The following is a 17658-nucleotide window of genomic DNA, read 5'->3' as shown; positions in this document are numbered from 1 at the left end:
TGCTTAATTAAGTTTTTAGCTTTTTAAAAGCAAAAGTCTGTATCCAGTGTTTTGATGACTGAAAGGCCAGATGTGTCTGTCAATACTTGTAAATTTCAAATCTTGCAAATACTTCAAACTATTGTTATAATTTGAAATTCCACCATTAATGGTGTTTAAAATATTGATGAGGTCACTATATTTAAATGGAATTCATGTAGATATTGGATTTATTTTTAAGTTTTAGGTAATTAATGAGAAATTTCTAAACATTTTTGATTTACTTTTGCATTGATTATAACACTTGAGCACTGACTCTGCTCCATCTGACCATGCTTGGAATGGGAGTGCAGGATTGAAGAATTACCGTAAATACTTCTCTCTGTCAACAGAACAAATCACAAACCTGTGCTAAATTCAGCATATCCAAGTTGGATAAATATATCCGCTCAAAGTTTTTTGTGTCTTATCTATTTTAAAGGGTGAGAAATATATTGAGTAGATTTTTTTCTGTTGAATTCCCCCTGCATCCATTTAACTTTCTTTCCCATTTTAAAATTAATCTTTCCTCACCCCACCTCTCCTGCAGAACTAACTTCATCCTGGGCGCAATTACAATGGCATTTTGTGGTTATTGTTAAGAACACAAGACAAACAAGCAGGAAATACCACACAGCTTTTGGTCCTGTCCCATCAATCAATAACACCTTGACTGATCTTCTAACTGAAACTGAATTTCCTCCTTGATGCCATTAGTGCCCAAAAATCTATTGACCTAAGCTCTGAATAGATTCAATGACAAAGTGTCTACAACTTTCTGGGGGTAGAGAATTTCAAAGACTATCGGAATTAAACAAAAGTCTCTTTGTGAGCTGAGAGAGTTTTGCACTATGCTGAAAGTTGCAATCAATTCATAAATGGTCACAGCACACGAAGCCTGTTGTGACTATGCTAGCTTTCAATCAGAAGTCCTCAGTTAGTCCCACTTTCTTTTTCCCTGAAACTCGTATATTTTTGCAGATAATTTCCCAATCCTTTTTTGAAAACCACAATGAATCTGCTTCCAATGTGCTCACAGTCAGCACAATATAAATCCTAACCATTGGCTGTTTTAAAACACCATTGCTTCTTTTGTCAATCACCTTTCAATCAGCACGTGTAGGTTTTGGCCCCTCTGCTACCAGGAGCAGTTTCTAACCCGCCTAGACCCCTCGTGAGTGTGAACATCTCTTATCTTGGTAACGAGAAGCTCCATCTTGGCCACTTTATCCACAGAACTGAGGTCATTTGCTGGATTCAGTGTGGTAGTTCCCCTCCCCACCCGCACCCCGCGCACTCCCTGGCTGCATCTTTTATGATATATGTGGACGACACAACACAGTAGCTCAGATGAGATCTAGTCTGCGTTTTATGAGGGCAAAACCGTGCAGACACTTATGGGAATGTAGTTGGCAGAGAGAGAGAGGCTGCACCAGCTCTTGACAGTCCCTCTAATACTAAAGACAAAACAGTTACCAGTGAGATAAAAACACAGAACCGTGGAAATTTGAAACAAAATAAAACACGAACTGTTGGGAGTAACGCAGCATCTGTGGAGGGAGAGACGGGACAAATGTTTGTGGGGCCCGTCTTTGTTGCAAAAGAAGTTCACATTTGAAATACCGTCTGCGGGATCGGAGAGGCACCTAAAACAAACAGTGTGGTGCTTTAGGGAACGGGCTTGTCAAGCCGCCACTTGGACAGCGGCAGCTGGCTGCAGAGGAACCTCGGTGTGGGTCATGTGACTTCAATGGGAGTCAGCTGACAGCCGCGGTCACGTGCTGGCTCGGTGGGCTGACGCACCTTCCGGTGTGTGCAGGAGTCTCGGATGTAGCGGACGGTTGAGGAGCACGAGCGGCAGCGGCGGGGTAAGTGACGGGGACACGGCGGCGGACGGAGACTGAGAACCGCTAGGCCTCGGGACCTTCTCTCTCTCTCTCTCTCTCTGTGTGTGCGCGCGCGCCGGGTATCGACAAACGGCCAATGGGACAGCCGCCCGCCATCGCCGCCTGTGGGGCTCACAAAACAATAATAACAACAGCAACAAGGACCAGAGAGAGAGCAGTACAATGGGGAGAGGGGAGAGGGGAGAGGGGAGGAGGGCAGCACAGGGAGCCCGGCACCGGCTACACCACAGGCTTGGCCCAGTCAGCACGGGGTCAGCCGCTCCCTGCCCACACCTCACAGTGACACCCCCCCCCCCCGGGACCTGCTACACTCTCCTCGTACCCCTCCATCCCCTCCTCCCACCCCCCCACCTACATCCCTTCTCTTCCCCCCCCCCCACCTACATCCCTCCTTCCCCCCCCCCCCCACCTACATCCCTTCTTCCCCCCCCCCCCCCACCTACATCCCTTCTTCCCCCCCCCACCCCCACCCCCACCCCCACCTACATCCCTTCTTCCCCCCCCACCCCCACCTACATCCCTTCTTCCCCCCCCCACCCCCACCTACATCCCTTCTTCCCCCCCCCACCTACATCCCTTCTTCCCCCCCCCCCACCTACATCCCTCCTTCCCCCCCCCCACCTACATCCCTCCTTCCCCCCCCCACCTACATCCCTCCTTCCCCCCCCCCACCTACATCCCTCCTTCCCCCCCCCCACCTACATCCCTCCTTCCCCCCCCCCACCTACATCCCTTCTCCCCCCCCCCCCACCTACATCCCTTCTCCCCCCCCCCACCTACATCCCTTCTCCCCCCCCCCCCCCACCTACATCCCTTCTCCCCCCCCCCCCACCTACATCCCTTCTTCCCCCCCCCCACCTACATCCCTTCTTCCCCCCCCCCCACCTACATCCCTTCTTCCCCCCCCCCCACCTACATCCCTTCTTCCCCCCACCCCCACCTACATCCCTTCTTCCCCCCCCCACCTACATCCCTTCTTCCCCCCCCCCCCCCACCTACATCCCTTCTTCCCCCCCCCCACCTACATCCCTTCTTCCCCCCCCCCACCTACATCCCTTCTTCCCCCCCCCACCTACATCCCTTCTTCCCCCCCCCCCACCTACATCCCTTCTTCCCCCCCCACCTACATCCCTTCTTCCCCCCCCCCCACCTACATCCCTTCTCCCCCCCCCCCACCTACATCCCTTCTCCCCCCCCCCCCCACCTACATCCCTTCTCCCCCCCCCCACCTACATCCCTTCTCCCCCCCCCCACCTACATCCCTTCTCCCCCCCCCCACCTACATCCCTTCTCCCCCCCCCACCTACATCCCTTCTCCCCCCCCCCCCCACCTACATCCCTTCTCCCCCCCCCACCTACATCCCTTCTTCCCCCCCCCCCACCTACATCCCTTCTCCCCCCCCCACCTACATCCCTTCTTCTCCCCCCCCCCCCCACCTACATCCCTTCTCCCCCCCCCACCTACATCCCTTCTTCCCCCCCCACCTACATCCTTTCTTCCCCCCCCCCCACCTACATCCCTTCTTCCCCCCCCCCACCTACATCCCTTCTCCCCCCCCCACCTACATCCCTTCTTCCCCCCCCCCACCTACATCCCTTCTCCCCCCCCCACCTACATCCCTTCTTCTCCCCCCCCCCCCCCACCTACATCCCTTCTCCCCCCCCCACCTACATCCCTTCTCCCCCCCCCACCTACATCCCTTCTCCCCCCCCCACCTACATCCCTTCTTCCCCCCCCACCTACATCCTTTCTTCCCCCCCCCCACCTACATCCCTTCTTCCCCCCCCCACCTACATCCCTTCTTCCCCCCCCCACCTACATCCCTTCTTCCCCCCCCCCCACCTACATCCCTTCTTCCCCCCCCCCCACCTACATCCCTTCTTCCCCCCCCCCCCCAACCTACATCCCTTCTTCCCCCCCCCCCCACCTACATCCCTTCTTCCCCCCCCCACCTACATCCCTTCTTCCCCCCCCCACCTACATCCCTTCTTCCCCCCCCCCACCTACATCCCTTCTTCCCCCCCCCCACCTACATCCCTTCTTCCCCCCCCCCCCCCACCTACATCCCTTCTTCCCCCCCCCCCCAACATCCCTTCTTCCCCCCCCCCACCTACATCCCTTCTTCCCCCCCCCCCACCTACATCCCTTCTTCCCCCCCACCTACATCCCTTCTTCCCCCCCCCCCACCTACATCCCTTCTTCCCCCCCCCCACCTACATCCCTTCTTCCCCCCCCCCCACCTACATCCCTTCTTCCCCCCCACACCTACATCCCTTCTTCCCCCCCCCCACCTACATCCCTTCTTTCCCCCCCCCAACCTACATCCCTTCTTTCCCCCCCCCACCTACATCCCTTCTTCCCCCCCCCCCACCTACATCCCTTCTTCCCCCCCCCCCACCTACATCCCTTCTTCCCCCCCCCACCTACATCCCTTCTTCCCCCCCCCCCACCTACATCCCTTCTTCCCCCCCCCCACCTACATCCCTTCTTCCCCCCCCCCACCTACATCCCTTCTTCCCCCCCCCCACACCTACATCCCTTCTTCCCCCCCCCCCCACCTACATCCCTTCTTCCCCCCCCCCACCTACATCCCTTCTTCCCCCCCCCACCTACATCCCTTCTTCCCCCCCCCCCACCTACATCCCTTCTTCCCCCCCCCCCACCCTACATCCCTTCTCCCCCCCCCCCACCCTACATCCCTTCTCCCCCCCCCCCACCCTACATCCCTTCTCCCCCCCCCCCACCCTACATCCCTTCTCCCCCCCCCCCCACCCTACATCCCTTCTCCCCCCCCCCCCCACCCTACATCCCTTCTCCCCCCCCCCCACCCTACATCCCTTCTCCCCCCCCCCCACCCTACATCCCTTCTCCCCCCCCCCCCCCACCCTACATCCCTTCTCCCCCCCCCCCCCACCCTACATCCCTTCTCCCCCCCCCCCCCACCCCACATCCCTTCTCCCCCCCCCCCCCCCCACCCCACCCCACCAACATCCCTTCCCCCAGCCCCCCACCCCCCCAGCCAACCACCACCTGCCCCAATAGTTCAGTCAGTCTGGGTGTTGTCACTTTCTCATTGTTGTCAGATCTGTGCCTGTGCTGTTATAAAGCCACCTATGATTTGCAAAATAAATTTTTTTCTAATGAATATGCTCACATTTATTATGTGTCTCTAGAGCAGGTGAGACTGTGCCACCAGAGGGTCCTTACCTATGATTTACAATCTTCCCCCCCTTCCCCCAGGCAAACATTAGTCACAACTGGTTAGTCACTCTCCTGTAATTTACGTTTGCTTTTCTTGAGACTGCCCTATCAAGAGCCTTCAGTCTTGTGATTGGCATGATGTCAGTGTGTGGCAAATGACAAATGTCTTTGGAAAACAAGTGGGGTTGGGTGAGTGGGTGGGGGGAGGGAAGGAAGGAAGTTGATGTTTCAGAACCTCTTTTGCCAACATTCAAAAACAGTTTAAAGCCAAGGTATTACAAAGCAAAAGAATATAATGGAAATTGGATTTAAATTTATGATGCTGTTGATTAATTCACTTGTCTGCAATTTATTTTTAAGTATTAACTAAAATATCATCTCAAACTTGGAGGACAAATTTGTATGGGCCCCAAACATCATCCTTTGACATTCCATTTAGTATTTAGACAGTAGCTCATCAGCATGCTGCAGAGTGCCATGCTACAGTAAAGCAGTTGTATATTCAAATTGATTTTTACACCTGTAAAGTGTCTTCAAATAACCAAGCAATTGCTTTGGATACAGAAGAAACAAGGAACTTAAATTGAAGCTGGAAAAATATGCTTGGGAACTTGGCAGTGTAACTGGACAAAATGAATGCTGAAGCAAAATAATTGAGGCAAGCAAAAATTTGCCACAGTGCTGTTTTATGGGGAAGTGTAGAGATTTAAGCAAGGGGCTGTACAATAGGAGTCTAGAAAGCTGAAAGAAGATGTGGCATGCTGATTTGAGAGAAAAGTTTCAGTTCTGAAGGAGCTTATGGTTCTGGGTACACTGATCTGGCAAATCAGATGCCAGTGTCATGACCAATCTGAATTAGCCTCAAAAGAAAGAAACTTGCTTTATGTCGCTCCTTTCATAGTTCAGGGCACCTTTGAATTACAACAAGTGATATGCTTTTCCTCCAGCAGTAATTATGGTTCCATTATTTGCATTGAGACCATATTGTCTGTTAAGAACCTGAGAAACAGGAATAATAAGATAGAATATTGAACCGTAGTCAGAAATGATGTATAAGTGAACCATTACTGATTTCAGATTCCAGAGGAAAAATTGTCTGCACCAAATTTCACTGAAAAGTTTTGATAAACTACTCAAAGTAAAACAACTATGCTGTGAAGGATTTATTGCACGTTAATGTTTGGGAGGCAAATCTTGGTTACAGTCTAGAAATGGAGTAGTTGCTAAGAACATAGAGCAGTAGCCCTCAAATCCTCATGGCGAATCAATTGCAAAAATGGGGAATTGTCTTTTTAATCAATAGCTCTGTCAACGCTTTCTTAATTACATCATGTCAGGTGGCAGTATCTACAGATATAATGTCAACTTCCACCTATGCACTGATGCTCAACTCCACTTTGCTATTTATTTCAACTGTAGCAATGATGCTGTGCTTACCTAAAGGCAGCAACATTTCCTTCAACCAAGCATGTCTAAGACCACAATCTAAACAAATTCATCTCAAGGTAAACCGATTCTCCTTTACAATCTGTCACTCAGGCTGATGCCCACCAAGTTCCATTTAACACAGAGCTTCAAGCCATGTAGCTTATCAGTCCATGTTCACTCATTCTCAAACTTTCCTAGCTGCCCATCCCTTGATGTTTTTTTCAAGCTCTTCTGTTTTTAATCTATTGTCATATTTAACCCTTCTACCAACCAACAATTTGTGATCGAACGTATAGTGCTTTGGCCTTTCTGCCATTTCCTCTTTCAACGCCTCTGCTCGTCTCACTGTGTTTAAAATCTTAATTTTTCTTTCTTCAAGTTTCCTAAACACTTCTTTTACGTGCCCTCTAATGGCAATGACATTGTTAAAAGTACTACTTACATGTGCGTTTTGAAGTAAGTGTTAGCCAGTTCACAAGCTTATATTAGTACCACTGTGAAGACCAGGTAAGAGAATCATGACTAATCCAGTTTACCTCTAATCGGATTTAAAATTCTGGTTACATTCATTATGCTTTCCTTAGTAAGTTCATCTGAGTTCTATATAGTTGGTATGAAGGGAATATCAAGATAACGTTATGAAAATTCACCATGAGAACTCATAGGTTAATACAATTTAACTAATATCTAGTCGTGGAGGTGGACTTTTGGATTGCAAAATTTTGACAATCTCGATAATGGGATGGAAGGTTTTGAAGGCAGATAACATGCAGTCGTGAAGTCTGGAGTTATTTTGTGTTTGCATTGGGTAATATAATGTTAACACGTTTTTGCTCCACGATATCTACCATTACTGTTCTGAGGTTATGATTCAGATGTTGAATTATCATCTTGTCCATTCTTTCTTCTTTGGGGTGATGTCTGGTAATAAGTGACTAGCACCATTGAGATGGATATCTATTCCTTCACTGTGTTTTACGTTGGTGTTCTACCATATTGCTACTTTGTTATTAGATGGGTTTATTTTCCTTTTCACTGTTCCTTCCCAAACAAGGCCTGTCCCTGGAATCTTCAGTTGACTGAGGAACCTGATTGAGCTGCCAGATCAGTGTGCAGGTTAAATTGTTAGACATAATTTATTAAATATTTATTAGATAAGATTCTGTTCAGTACAAGTGGAAAATCCTTCAAAGGCATAATGTGCAGTGTGCAATATAAATATCAAATCGGGTAGCTCCAATTAAAGATGACTCAAAGACAGATTAAAGAAAATTAAAAGCGATAAAAGAAAATAATTCTAGATCCAGCAGAGGGGAAGGAATATACTAGATTTTTTAAAAAATCGAGCACAGAAGCAGGTTGAAAGGTTGTCAGAGTTTAAAAATGTGCGGGGCTAAGATTTAAGGTAAAAGCATTTGTTCAATACAAAAAATGGTCAGACATAGTCAAGCAGGGAAACCCACATTTGCAAAAATAACTGAAATTGAGGGAAGAAATAAATAGGCTGTACTCTATGCTAACCAAAGTAAAATTAATAACCCCCCATTTACATCCACTAGCCTTCCAAGCTACTTCCCACCCAGTCCCACCCCCACCTCCCTAATTATCTCTGAGCGCCCTTCCCCCTCCACATTACTGATGAAAGGCTTATGCCTGAAATGTCAGCACTTCTCGGATGCCTCCTGGCCTGTTGTGGTTTTCCAGCGCCACACTTTTTGACTGACTCTCCAGCATCTGCATTCTTCACTTTCTCCTAGTAACAAATATTGGTTCAAAAGTGAAGCAGTTAAGACTTATTGAAGGAGATACTTGGAGATTGGAAATAGCCTTGTGTTCCAAATGCTGATGGAATAAATACTTTTGGGGAGTAAATTTGAGAGTCTTCAGGAATGTAAATTGTATGATGTAATAAAAAGTGGTAACATGAAATGAGAGAAATAATATACTCAACTACCCTTTTTGACTACAAAATAAAGTAGATAGGAATGGCCTATGTAAAGTACCCAAACTTCCAAGTCATTCAAATACCTACATGCAAGGTTTGTAATGAAACTCAGTGGCGGAGATTTGGGCGACATCCTGGGAGTGAACAAGAAATGCTGATTGGTGAGTAAAAAATGATCTCATTAGGACCAATATTGCAATTTGGGAAGGAATAGTGAGTGTTGCAGCACTTAATGAATAAGACAGTGATTTGTTATTCTGACTTCTGGGCTTTTCAACCGAAAAGAGTTTGAGGTCATATTTTTAGATAGGATAGTGAAGACTGCGTTGGTATGCTTTCCTTTATTGGTCAGAGTATTGAGTACAGGAGTTGGGAGGTCATGTTGCGGCTGTACAGAACATCAGGCCACTGTTGGAATATTGCATGCAATTCTGGTCTCCTTCCTATCGGAAAGATGTTGTGAAACTTGAAAGGGTTCAGAAAAGATTTACAAGGATGTTGCCAGGGTTGGAGGATCTGAGCTACAGGGAGAGGCTGAACAGGCTGGGGCTGTTTTCCCTGGAGCGTCGGAGGCTGAGGGGTGACTTTATAGAGGTTTACAAAATTATGAGGGGCATGGATAGGATAAATAGGCAAACTCTGTTCCCTGGGGTTGGGAAGTCCAGAACTAGAGGGCATAGGTTTAGGGTGAGAGGGGAAAGATATAAAAGAAACCTAAGGGGCAACTTTTTCATGCAGAGGGTGGTACGTATATAGAATGAGCTGCCAGAGGATGTGGTGGAGGCTGGTTCAATTGCAACATTTAAGAGGCATTTGGATGGATATATGAATAGGAAGGGTTTGGATGGATATGGGCCGGATGCTGGCAGGTGGGACTAGATCGGGTTGGGATATCTGGTCAGCATGGATGGGTTGGACCGAAGGGTCTGTTTCCATGCTGTACATCTCTATGACTCTCTGTGAGAGGAAGTTTAATCCAGAAATTAAATGAGTAATGGATATTCATGAGCCATCAGACCAAGCACTGCCTGATGGAGGGGCAGCCAGGAATATCTAAATGCTACTGGGGGGTTTGGGGAAGTTTCTAGGTAGTTAAGTATGTCGCAAAACTTCCCTTATCTTTATTATTAGGAATGTTTCTGGGAAATGTCACACGTTGGCCAAGGGGAAATAAAAATGTAAGATTAGCAGAGTGTTATTGGAATTATGTTTTAAATGCATAATTTACATTCTCTCCAGTGTACACCTTTCTATTGAAATGTGTGGGAGCTAGCATTCTCCATTTATTTATTGATTCCCATCTGTAAAGAAATGTCACATATTTAATTTTAAAATCAATTATATCAAATTCCATTGGCAAGTTTTAATAGTTCAGGTTTTACAGTTGGTGTGAAGTGACAGAGTTCACCACTAACCCAAAGGAACCTTCTTGGAGAGATCTAGTGTTCTCTAGCATGGATTTCCCCTTCCCTAATATTGATTTAAAGCCAAAATAAATTTGATCAAGAGATGCCCAGCATTAGTAGAGTTATCAAACATAATAGGGGAGGTGATAGCCTAGTGATATAATAGCTAGACTGTTAATACAGAAACACAGGTAATGTTCTGGGGACTCCGGTTCAAATCCCACCATGGCAGATGGTGGAATTTGAATTCAGATCTGGTATTAGGAGTCTGATATTGACCATGAATCCATCGTTCATGAACAAAAAAAATTTGGTTCACTAATGTCCTTTAGGAAGGAAACCACTATCCTTACCTGGTCTGCCCTACATGTGACTCCATACCCCACAGCAATGTGGTTGACTCTTATCTGTGCTCTGGGCAAGTAGGGATCAGCAATAAATGCTGGCCTAGCCAGTGACACATTCATTTCATGAATGGATTTTTTTTAAAAGATAAGGATAAGCAGCCAGTCACACTGAAATATTTGTAGATACATTCTATTTTGTTCAAAAAGTACACAATTTATAGAGAGTCAATGTGACATTTTATAAACTCCTACTTTGGAAATAAAATATAGACTCCAAACACAATCTCATGTCTAAAATATGTTGTGTAACTGGAGGTCACTTTTATATTGATAATGCCTTAAATTATCGCAGCGCAGTGACTTGAAAGAAATTCTGGGATTTGCATATTAGTCATTTGAAAACTGCACCTCCATTCTAATTGATTAAACGATTAAGAGCTACCTTAGGTATGTTCAATTTATTTGCATGAATTGTATGACCATTTGATCTCCTCCCTAAGTTGTGTCTAAGGTCTTCCACTCTCACTAACATCTAATTAAGGAGCAGTACTTCAAAAGCTAGTGTTTTCGAATAAAACGTGTTGGACTACAACCTGATGATGTGATTTTTGACCTTGTCCAACCCAGTTCAACACTGACAACTCCACAATATGATTGGAATAATGCATCTTTTGTAGTGTTCTCAATATAATTGTTTTGGAGATGAATTCCCACTTACTAATTTGTTTAAGTGTCAATTCTAGAACTGCAATGGAGCTAATACTGAGCTAAAGATGAGCAGTTAAAGGGAAGTATTCATGTCATAATGCTGAAGTGCAATGTTGAGACATCAAATTTTTTGCCCTCTTGTTCCTTGATAGATCAAAATTGATCTGCTTACGCGAACACAGAACTGGCTTTGATTATGCATATGTACACTTAAAAGGAATACTTAACCTTTTTAAAATTAAGCCATAATATGCTTTACTGATGCACAAGTCATTTTGTGCAATGATATTCTGCTGATGGTTTGACTTTATCCCCGTTCTGTTTGTTTGACTTAAACTAATTTAGTTGATATGTCCAATTGTGTTACTATCCAACATGATTCCAGTCATTTGTTTAAAGTATGCAAAACAATCATGAGTGATTCTAGAATTGGGCAGGGGTTGGAGTTAAAATGAGAATTGAGAGAGCTGGGTTTGGAATTGGACTTGAGCACAGGCATAGCAGGTTGCTCTCACTTGTTTTGTGGATCAAATACCAATCTGTATAAGTATCAATATCGTTGTCACAGACTAATCAGTAAGAATTAGGAAGAGGACCACTAAATAAGCATTTAGTCCTGTGATAATTTTGTCAGAGACTTAGGGAGCAGAGACAGTCATTTTGTTCTTAGTACAAGTTGTGTTTAAGTTGGTAATATAATCTGTACAATATTTTCACATTTCTTTTCTTTAATACAGGAATCTAATGATGCTTTAATCTGAAAGGTAAGAAATGACTTAGTTTATATCTGTCTTTCTAAAGAAATGTGAATATTAATTTGCTAAAATATAAAAACTGAAAAAGTCAAAGTAGTGTTGTTCAGTTTGGTATATAATGTATGATGTTTTAGCCTTAAAGTTTGTATTTTGTAATTGTGTATGTACACTTGTAGAATAAGTTTGAAAATTTCTACCAGTAGAGTTGGGGTAGTTAGCTCATTGGCTGGAAGACTGGTTTACAATGCAGAATGATGCTACCAGCTTGAGTTCAGTTCCTGTACCAGCTGAGGTTATCATGAAGGCCTCACTTTCTTGATCTTGTCCCTTACCTGTGGTGTGGTGATCCTCAGGTTAAGCCATTATCAGTTCTCTCGCTCTTGCTCGCTCTCTTTCTCTCTCTCGCTGTATGCTTCTCTGGGGACTGTCACTGTCATCATCAGAGTGCAGATGAGACCATTTGAGTCCTTTTCAAAGTGGGAATACTTCCCAAATTTGAAATTCCTGATTTTCATGCAGCTTACTCTTAAATGTGATATGATCGATTTCAGCAAACAAATTTTATTTGCGATAGTATATCATAGTTCTTACAAATGTTAGCACCTATATTTAGTGAAACAGACTTGCATAAATGCATTTTTAAAAAACTTAAGACACTGGAGTTGTTGTTGTTCTCACATGACTGGAATGAAGAACAAAACCAGTTGTAATCATTCTAGGATAGTCAAGTGACAAGAAGCAAGATTTACTTCTATTTTAGAGAATAACCAGTAGTTAGAACTTCAGGTCTGTGCTAAATTGTGAAGAGTTCAGATCATGATGAAACCAAGAGCAAATTATAAATGAAGTGAGTGTATTTACCCTTGAATATATTTCCATCTTAAGATTAATTTATATTGTCAGAATTTGAATGCCTATCATATGATGAAGGGAACTTTACAAGATTGAGGTTAAGCCAAAGATGCAACATCAGCTGAGAGCATTGTGCTTAAGGAAACTTGTAAACTGTACACAAGTTTTAAACAATTGTTTACAATTTTGTTTGTAAACTTGTAAATAAGTATTATCAATTAGCTATACACATTGCCAGAACATGCATATACTTGAATTTAATAAAATGTATTCACAAAACAAGTTGTCCAAACCAGCACTCCTATCAGAAGAGCTTTGTTCTGCTAATCCAAATATTTGAATACTAACATTTTTCTGTTAAGGAAAGAAGTTCAGATTCTAAACTTCATTATAATAACTCTCTTCAGGCACTGAGTTTCTGTTGGTAAATTTCATAATTTGCCTTATTTAAGCAGGTGTGGTGCCTATAAAATTTTTGGGTTTTCAATATACTTAAAGCATTGTTTACAGATATGTCACTACTTTTCTTCATTTATGTAAATGATTTGGATATGAGCATAAGAGGTATAGTTAGTAAGTTTGCAGATGACATCAAAATTGGAGATGTAGTGGATAGTGAAGGTTACCTCAGATTACAACTGGATCTTGATCAGATGGGCCAATGGGCTGAGAAGTAGCAAATGGAGTTTAATTTAGATAAATGTGAGGTGCTGCATTTTGGGAAAGCAAATGTTAGCAGGACTGAAACACTTAATGGTAAGGTCCTAGGGAGTGTTGATGAACAAAGAGACCTTGAAGTGCAGGTTCATAACTCCTTGAAAGTGGAGTATATGAACGGGAAAGGTTTGCAGGGATATGGGCCAGCTGATGGCAGGTGGGACTAGATTGTGTTGGGGTATCTGATCAGCATGGATAAGTTGGACCGAAGGGTCTGTTTCCATGCTGTAACATCTTTATGACTCTGTCAATATTCTCTCCAGTTCTGCAGAAGGGTTACTGGACTCCATGTTAACTCTGCTTTCTCCTGACATGTACTGCTGAGTTTCTCTCGAAATTTTTGTTCTTGTTTTAAAATTCTGTGCATTTGGTTCTGTGGAAAAATATCCTACAGGTTAACAAACTTATAACTTGTTTATAATTCCAGATTTTTAACCATGGACAAGCTGTTAATTACCCATACACAAATCGTTTGGAATAAATATTTAGTTGTTGTGGCTATCTTTACCTATTAACCGTTGCCCTTAAATACAATTGTTTGCTACTTATGTACATTTTAAAATATTATAGCTTAATAATTAATGCACTGACGTTGCATTGTTTGGCATCTTTGTTCCTTATTTCTATAGCCAAATGACCAATTTCCTAAAGGTTGTTTTGTCAGCTTGAGCCTAACTGCTTTGATTGTTCTAGAGTTGGGATAATTTAATTTTGGATTCTGCCTGGTCCCAACTAGTTGGTAATGAATCTCTTTTTTATTTTCAGGCAATTTGATTACGTCACTTCAGTTATTTTAAGGAACCATGGCTGGAAAGTCAACTCTACTAAAAGTGATCCTACTGGGTGATGGTGGAGTAGGGAAAAGTTCACTCATGAATAGATACGTTACCAATAAATTTGACATTCATCTGTTTCACACAATAGGTGTTGAGTTTCTCAACAAAGATTTGGAAGTAGATGAACATTATGTGACAATGCAGATATGGGATACTGCTGGTCAAGAGAGATTTAGAAGCCTTCGGACACCCTTCTATCGAGGCTCTGATTGTTGCCTCCTTACTTTCAGTGTTGATGATCACCAGAGTTTCCAAAATTTGGGCAATTGGAAAAAGGAATTCATCTATTATGCAGATGTCAAGGAACCAGAGAGTTTCCCATTTGTGGTTCTAGGTAATAAAATTGATGTTGCTGAGAGGCAAGTTTCAACAGAAGAAGCTCAGGCTTGGTGCAAAGAGAATGGTAACCATCCTTATTTTGAAACAAGCGCAAAAGATGCTACCAACGTTGCAGTAGCCTTTGAAGAAGCTGTTCGTCGTGTTCTTGCTGCTGATGATAGATCTGACAATTTCATGCAAACAGACACAGTGAATCTTAATCGAGGAAAGAAACACAGTTCTTTCTGCTGCTGACTGTTGGATGCTGTGAACTTTCCACTGTATGCCATTCATTTACAAATTGTTGATTGATTGGGTCATGCAAATCTGTTGGAACTGTTCTGAGAAACCAGTGCCAATCAGCTGAAGATACTAGGTTCCTTGGGTTGTAAAAGGGTTTGAATGCACACGCACAATGCTAATGAGATGAGTTACTCATAGATTCATTGGCCAGATGATACTTTAATAAAAAGGTTTTGTGGATTTGAAATCAACTTTGAAAAATGGCACAGCTTCACATGCTTTAAATTTAAAAAAAATTGGTGTTGATGGTACAATATTTTTAACTGGTGTAAAAATCTTTGTGCAACAAACCATACTGTAGCTTGAGATAACGGTTGGAGAATTGGAGCCTAATTAACGCTAAATATTTACCATTTGTGTAAATTGGTTCTGTAAAATTCTCCTTTATGTATTCATGTTCCTAATCTGACCCTAAAATATATTGGGGTTAATTATTCATTTTTTTCAAACAAGGGGGGAAATAGTTATTTGCTGTTATTGGATAGAAACCATCACCTGTTTATTTTCTCATGCCCTAGTTTTGACTTTTGTGTAACTAAAATGTCTACTGATCACATTTTTCTTGAACGAAATTTTTGCAGGTACTGAAAACCTTGTCTACTTTTGAGTTGGTTCAACTCTGCAGAATGTTACAATATCAGATAACCAAAAGATATCATTCCATTGTTAGCTGCATTAAGTTTGAAAAAAAGCACAGTGTGGCCAACAATTCTGGGTCAGTCACCTGCCAGAGTTTATTTTGTTAATGTACAGCTAATTTTAAGTGGAATAATAGAAAGGTACCGTGAAATTTTGAAATTACTTGTCGAGGGTTGAAATAATTTTAAATCTGCTTTAAACATTAAACATTAATTGTTCAGCATCATTTATGAAGCACCTTATGCATTTTTTTCTTTCCTCAGGGTTTAATGTAGCCTATAAGACTAATTATACTTGTAAATGCTGTTGTATTTTGGGCAATATGTTGTCTCATTACCATATTGTATGAAGTTATCCACAGTTCTGAACTGGACTTTATAATTATTTTAACTTTAAATTGTATCTTTTGTACATTGTGATGAAAGATATGATTTGAATCTGTCAAACAAAACTTAATTCAGAATCATTAGCTTTAGCTTACAGCTCTTTTTAAATTTTGGCCTTCCCTTCTACAGTATATTCTGATGTATGCCAAAGTTGAATCAGTTTTACACATTTTTAGTGGTGAAATATTTATTTCCTTTGTTTCTCTTTATGCAATCCTGTCTTCCTAAGTCAAGAATATTTGTTGCAAAGCTGACCAAAGGCCTTTGCTGAGTTATTTTGGATGTGCTGTTGGCCAGTTTTCCCTTGTCTCCATATCTTTCCATGATCAAACTGAGATTAGGAATATGGCATTTCATAATCACTGACAAATTGCATTTTTGCTCGAGATACAAGTGGAATGCCCAACATGTAATATCCTGACAGACCTAACTGTTAAGCAGAATAATACCTTTATTAATATGGCCAGATCAGGCTTTACATAATGGAACAATTAATTTGGTTACAGAAAGGTGGAGTTAAATATAAAAGCACTTTATTTTGAAGCTTTACAGTAAATGTGCTGCTTGTAACAGTTAAAATGACCCATTTAAAAAATTAGGATCTCGACTGTCAACTTTGGCTGTTAAGGTGCTGCTGAATTACATTTTAATGTTGGTGTGAGTTGCATTTGTTAAATCACTACACATTGAGAATTGAGTAGCCATTTCTAACAATGTCATCTTTCCATTATGCCACTGCTTTTGTTAGTTGCTGCATAAAATTATTTAATCATTGGCTGCTTTTTTGGTGTTTCTTTTTTTTTCCCCCAGTATTTTAAATCTCTCAAAGTGAGGATTTTGACAATTTGGCAGTTGCATATTTCATGCTGTAATTTACTCATTAATTTCATTATCACATTTTTGAAGCTTTTACTTAAAAACCCAACTCTGTTCCAGAAGCTCAGACTTAGAGGTCTGGACTTCAGTTTGTCTTTGCTTGGTGATCCGGTTTGGACTTTTGACCCAAAGGTGATGAGTTTAAAAACCTGTCTATGGTCTTGAGCAAATAGTTACAACTGACACTTAAATGTATGAATGATGTACTGTCAAGATCTTAAAAATAAAAGGCCTGGAAATCTGAAATAAAAATAGAAATTATATCAAAGTTAAAGCACCATCTGCAGAGAAAGAAACAAACTGGTGCAAAGCAAAAAAAGGGAAAGAAAATAAAATAATGGAAAAATTGTTAAGCAATTGTGAGACGAGAATGTGGTTAACTATTTAGACAAAAGATGAGTTTCTGTTTTAAACTTTTTGAAAAAGTAACAAAGGATGGGTGTGGATGTGATCTATATCTAATGTGATCTAAGGCATTCAACAAGGTTCCTCCTGGTAGACTGGTTAGCAAGGTTAGATCTCTTGGATTACAGGGAGAAGTAGCCATTTAGATACAGAACTGGCTCAAAGGTAGAAGACAAGGTTGTAGTGGAGGGTGGCCTTTCAGACTGGTGTGCCACAAGGATTGTTGTTGCTTTTTGTCATTTAATGATTTGGATGTGAACATAGGTATTATTAGTAAGTTTGCAGATGACACCAAAATTGGAGGTATAGTGGACGGGGAAGAAGGATACTTCAGAGGACAGCAGGATCTTGATCAGATTGTGCCGTGGGCTGAGAAGTGGCAGATGGAGTTTAATTTTGATAAATGTGAAGTGCTGCATTTTGGAGAGGCAATTCAGAGCAGGACTGATATGCTTAATTGTAGGATCCTGGGGAGTATTGCTGAACAAAGAGTCACCTTATGGAGGTTTATAAAATAATGAGCATGGATGGGGTAAATAGACAAGGTCTTCTCTCGGGGGTGGAGTCAAGAACTACAGCACATAGGTTTAGGGTAAGGATGAGAAAAATT

The 17658-nt window shown here is 42.6% G+C and overlaps 1 protein-coding gene across 2 annotated transcripts in view; it reads left to right on the top strand.

Moving 5' to 3' along the window:
- rab9a (RAB9A, member RAS oncogene family) overlaps window positions 1-16542 on the top strand; it is a 41468-nt gene extending 24926 nt beyond the window's left edge. Inside the window, exons 1-3 of one of the 2 annotated variants that reach the window (XM_072584856.1) lie at window positions 1779-1886; window positions 11699-11725; window positions 14051-16542. In XM_072584856.1, coding sequence (XP_072440957.1) covers window positions 14089-14694 — 606 coding nt within the window. In that variant the 5' untranslated portion in view covers window positions 1779-1886; window positions 11699-11725; window positions 14051-14088 and the 3' untranslated portion in view covers window positions 14695-16542. Of the gene's footprint in view, window positions 1-1778; window positions 1887-11698; window positions 11726-14050 lie in introns of those variants that run through there. The other variant, XM_072584857.1, reaches the window with a different exon arrangement.
- The last annotated feature ends 1116 nt before the right edge of the window (window positions 16543-17658 follow it).

The sequence above is a fragment of the Chiloscyllium punctatum genome, chromosome 15 (genome assembly GCF_047496795.1).
Source record: "Chiloscyllium punctatum isolate Juve2018m chromosome 15, sChiPun1.3, whole genome shotgun sequence".
Classification (NCBI taxonomy): Eukaryota; Metazoa; Chordata; class Chondrichthyes; order Orectolobiformes; family Hemiscylliidae; genus Chiloscyllium; species Chiloscyllium punctatum.
The sequence above is the reverse complement of the archived record's forward strand: the minus strand, read 5'-3'. Positions and strand labels throughout refer to the sequence as shown.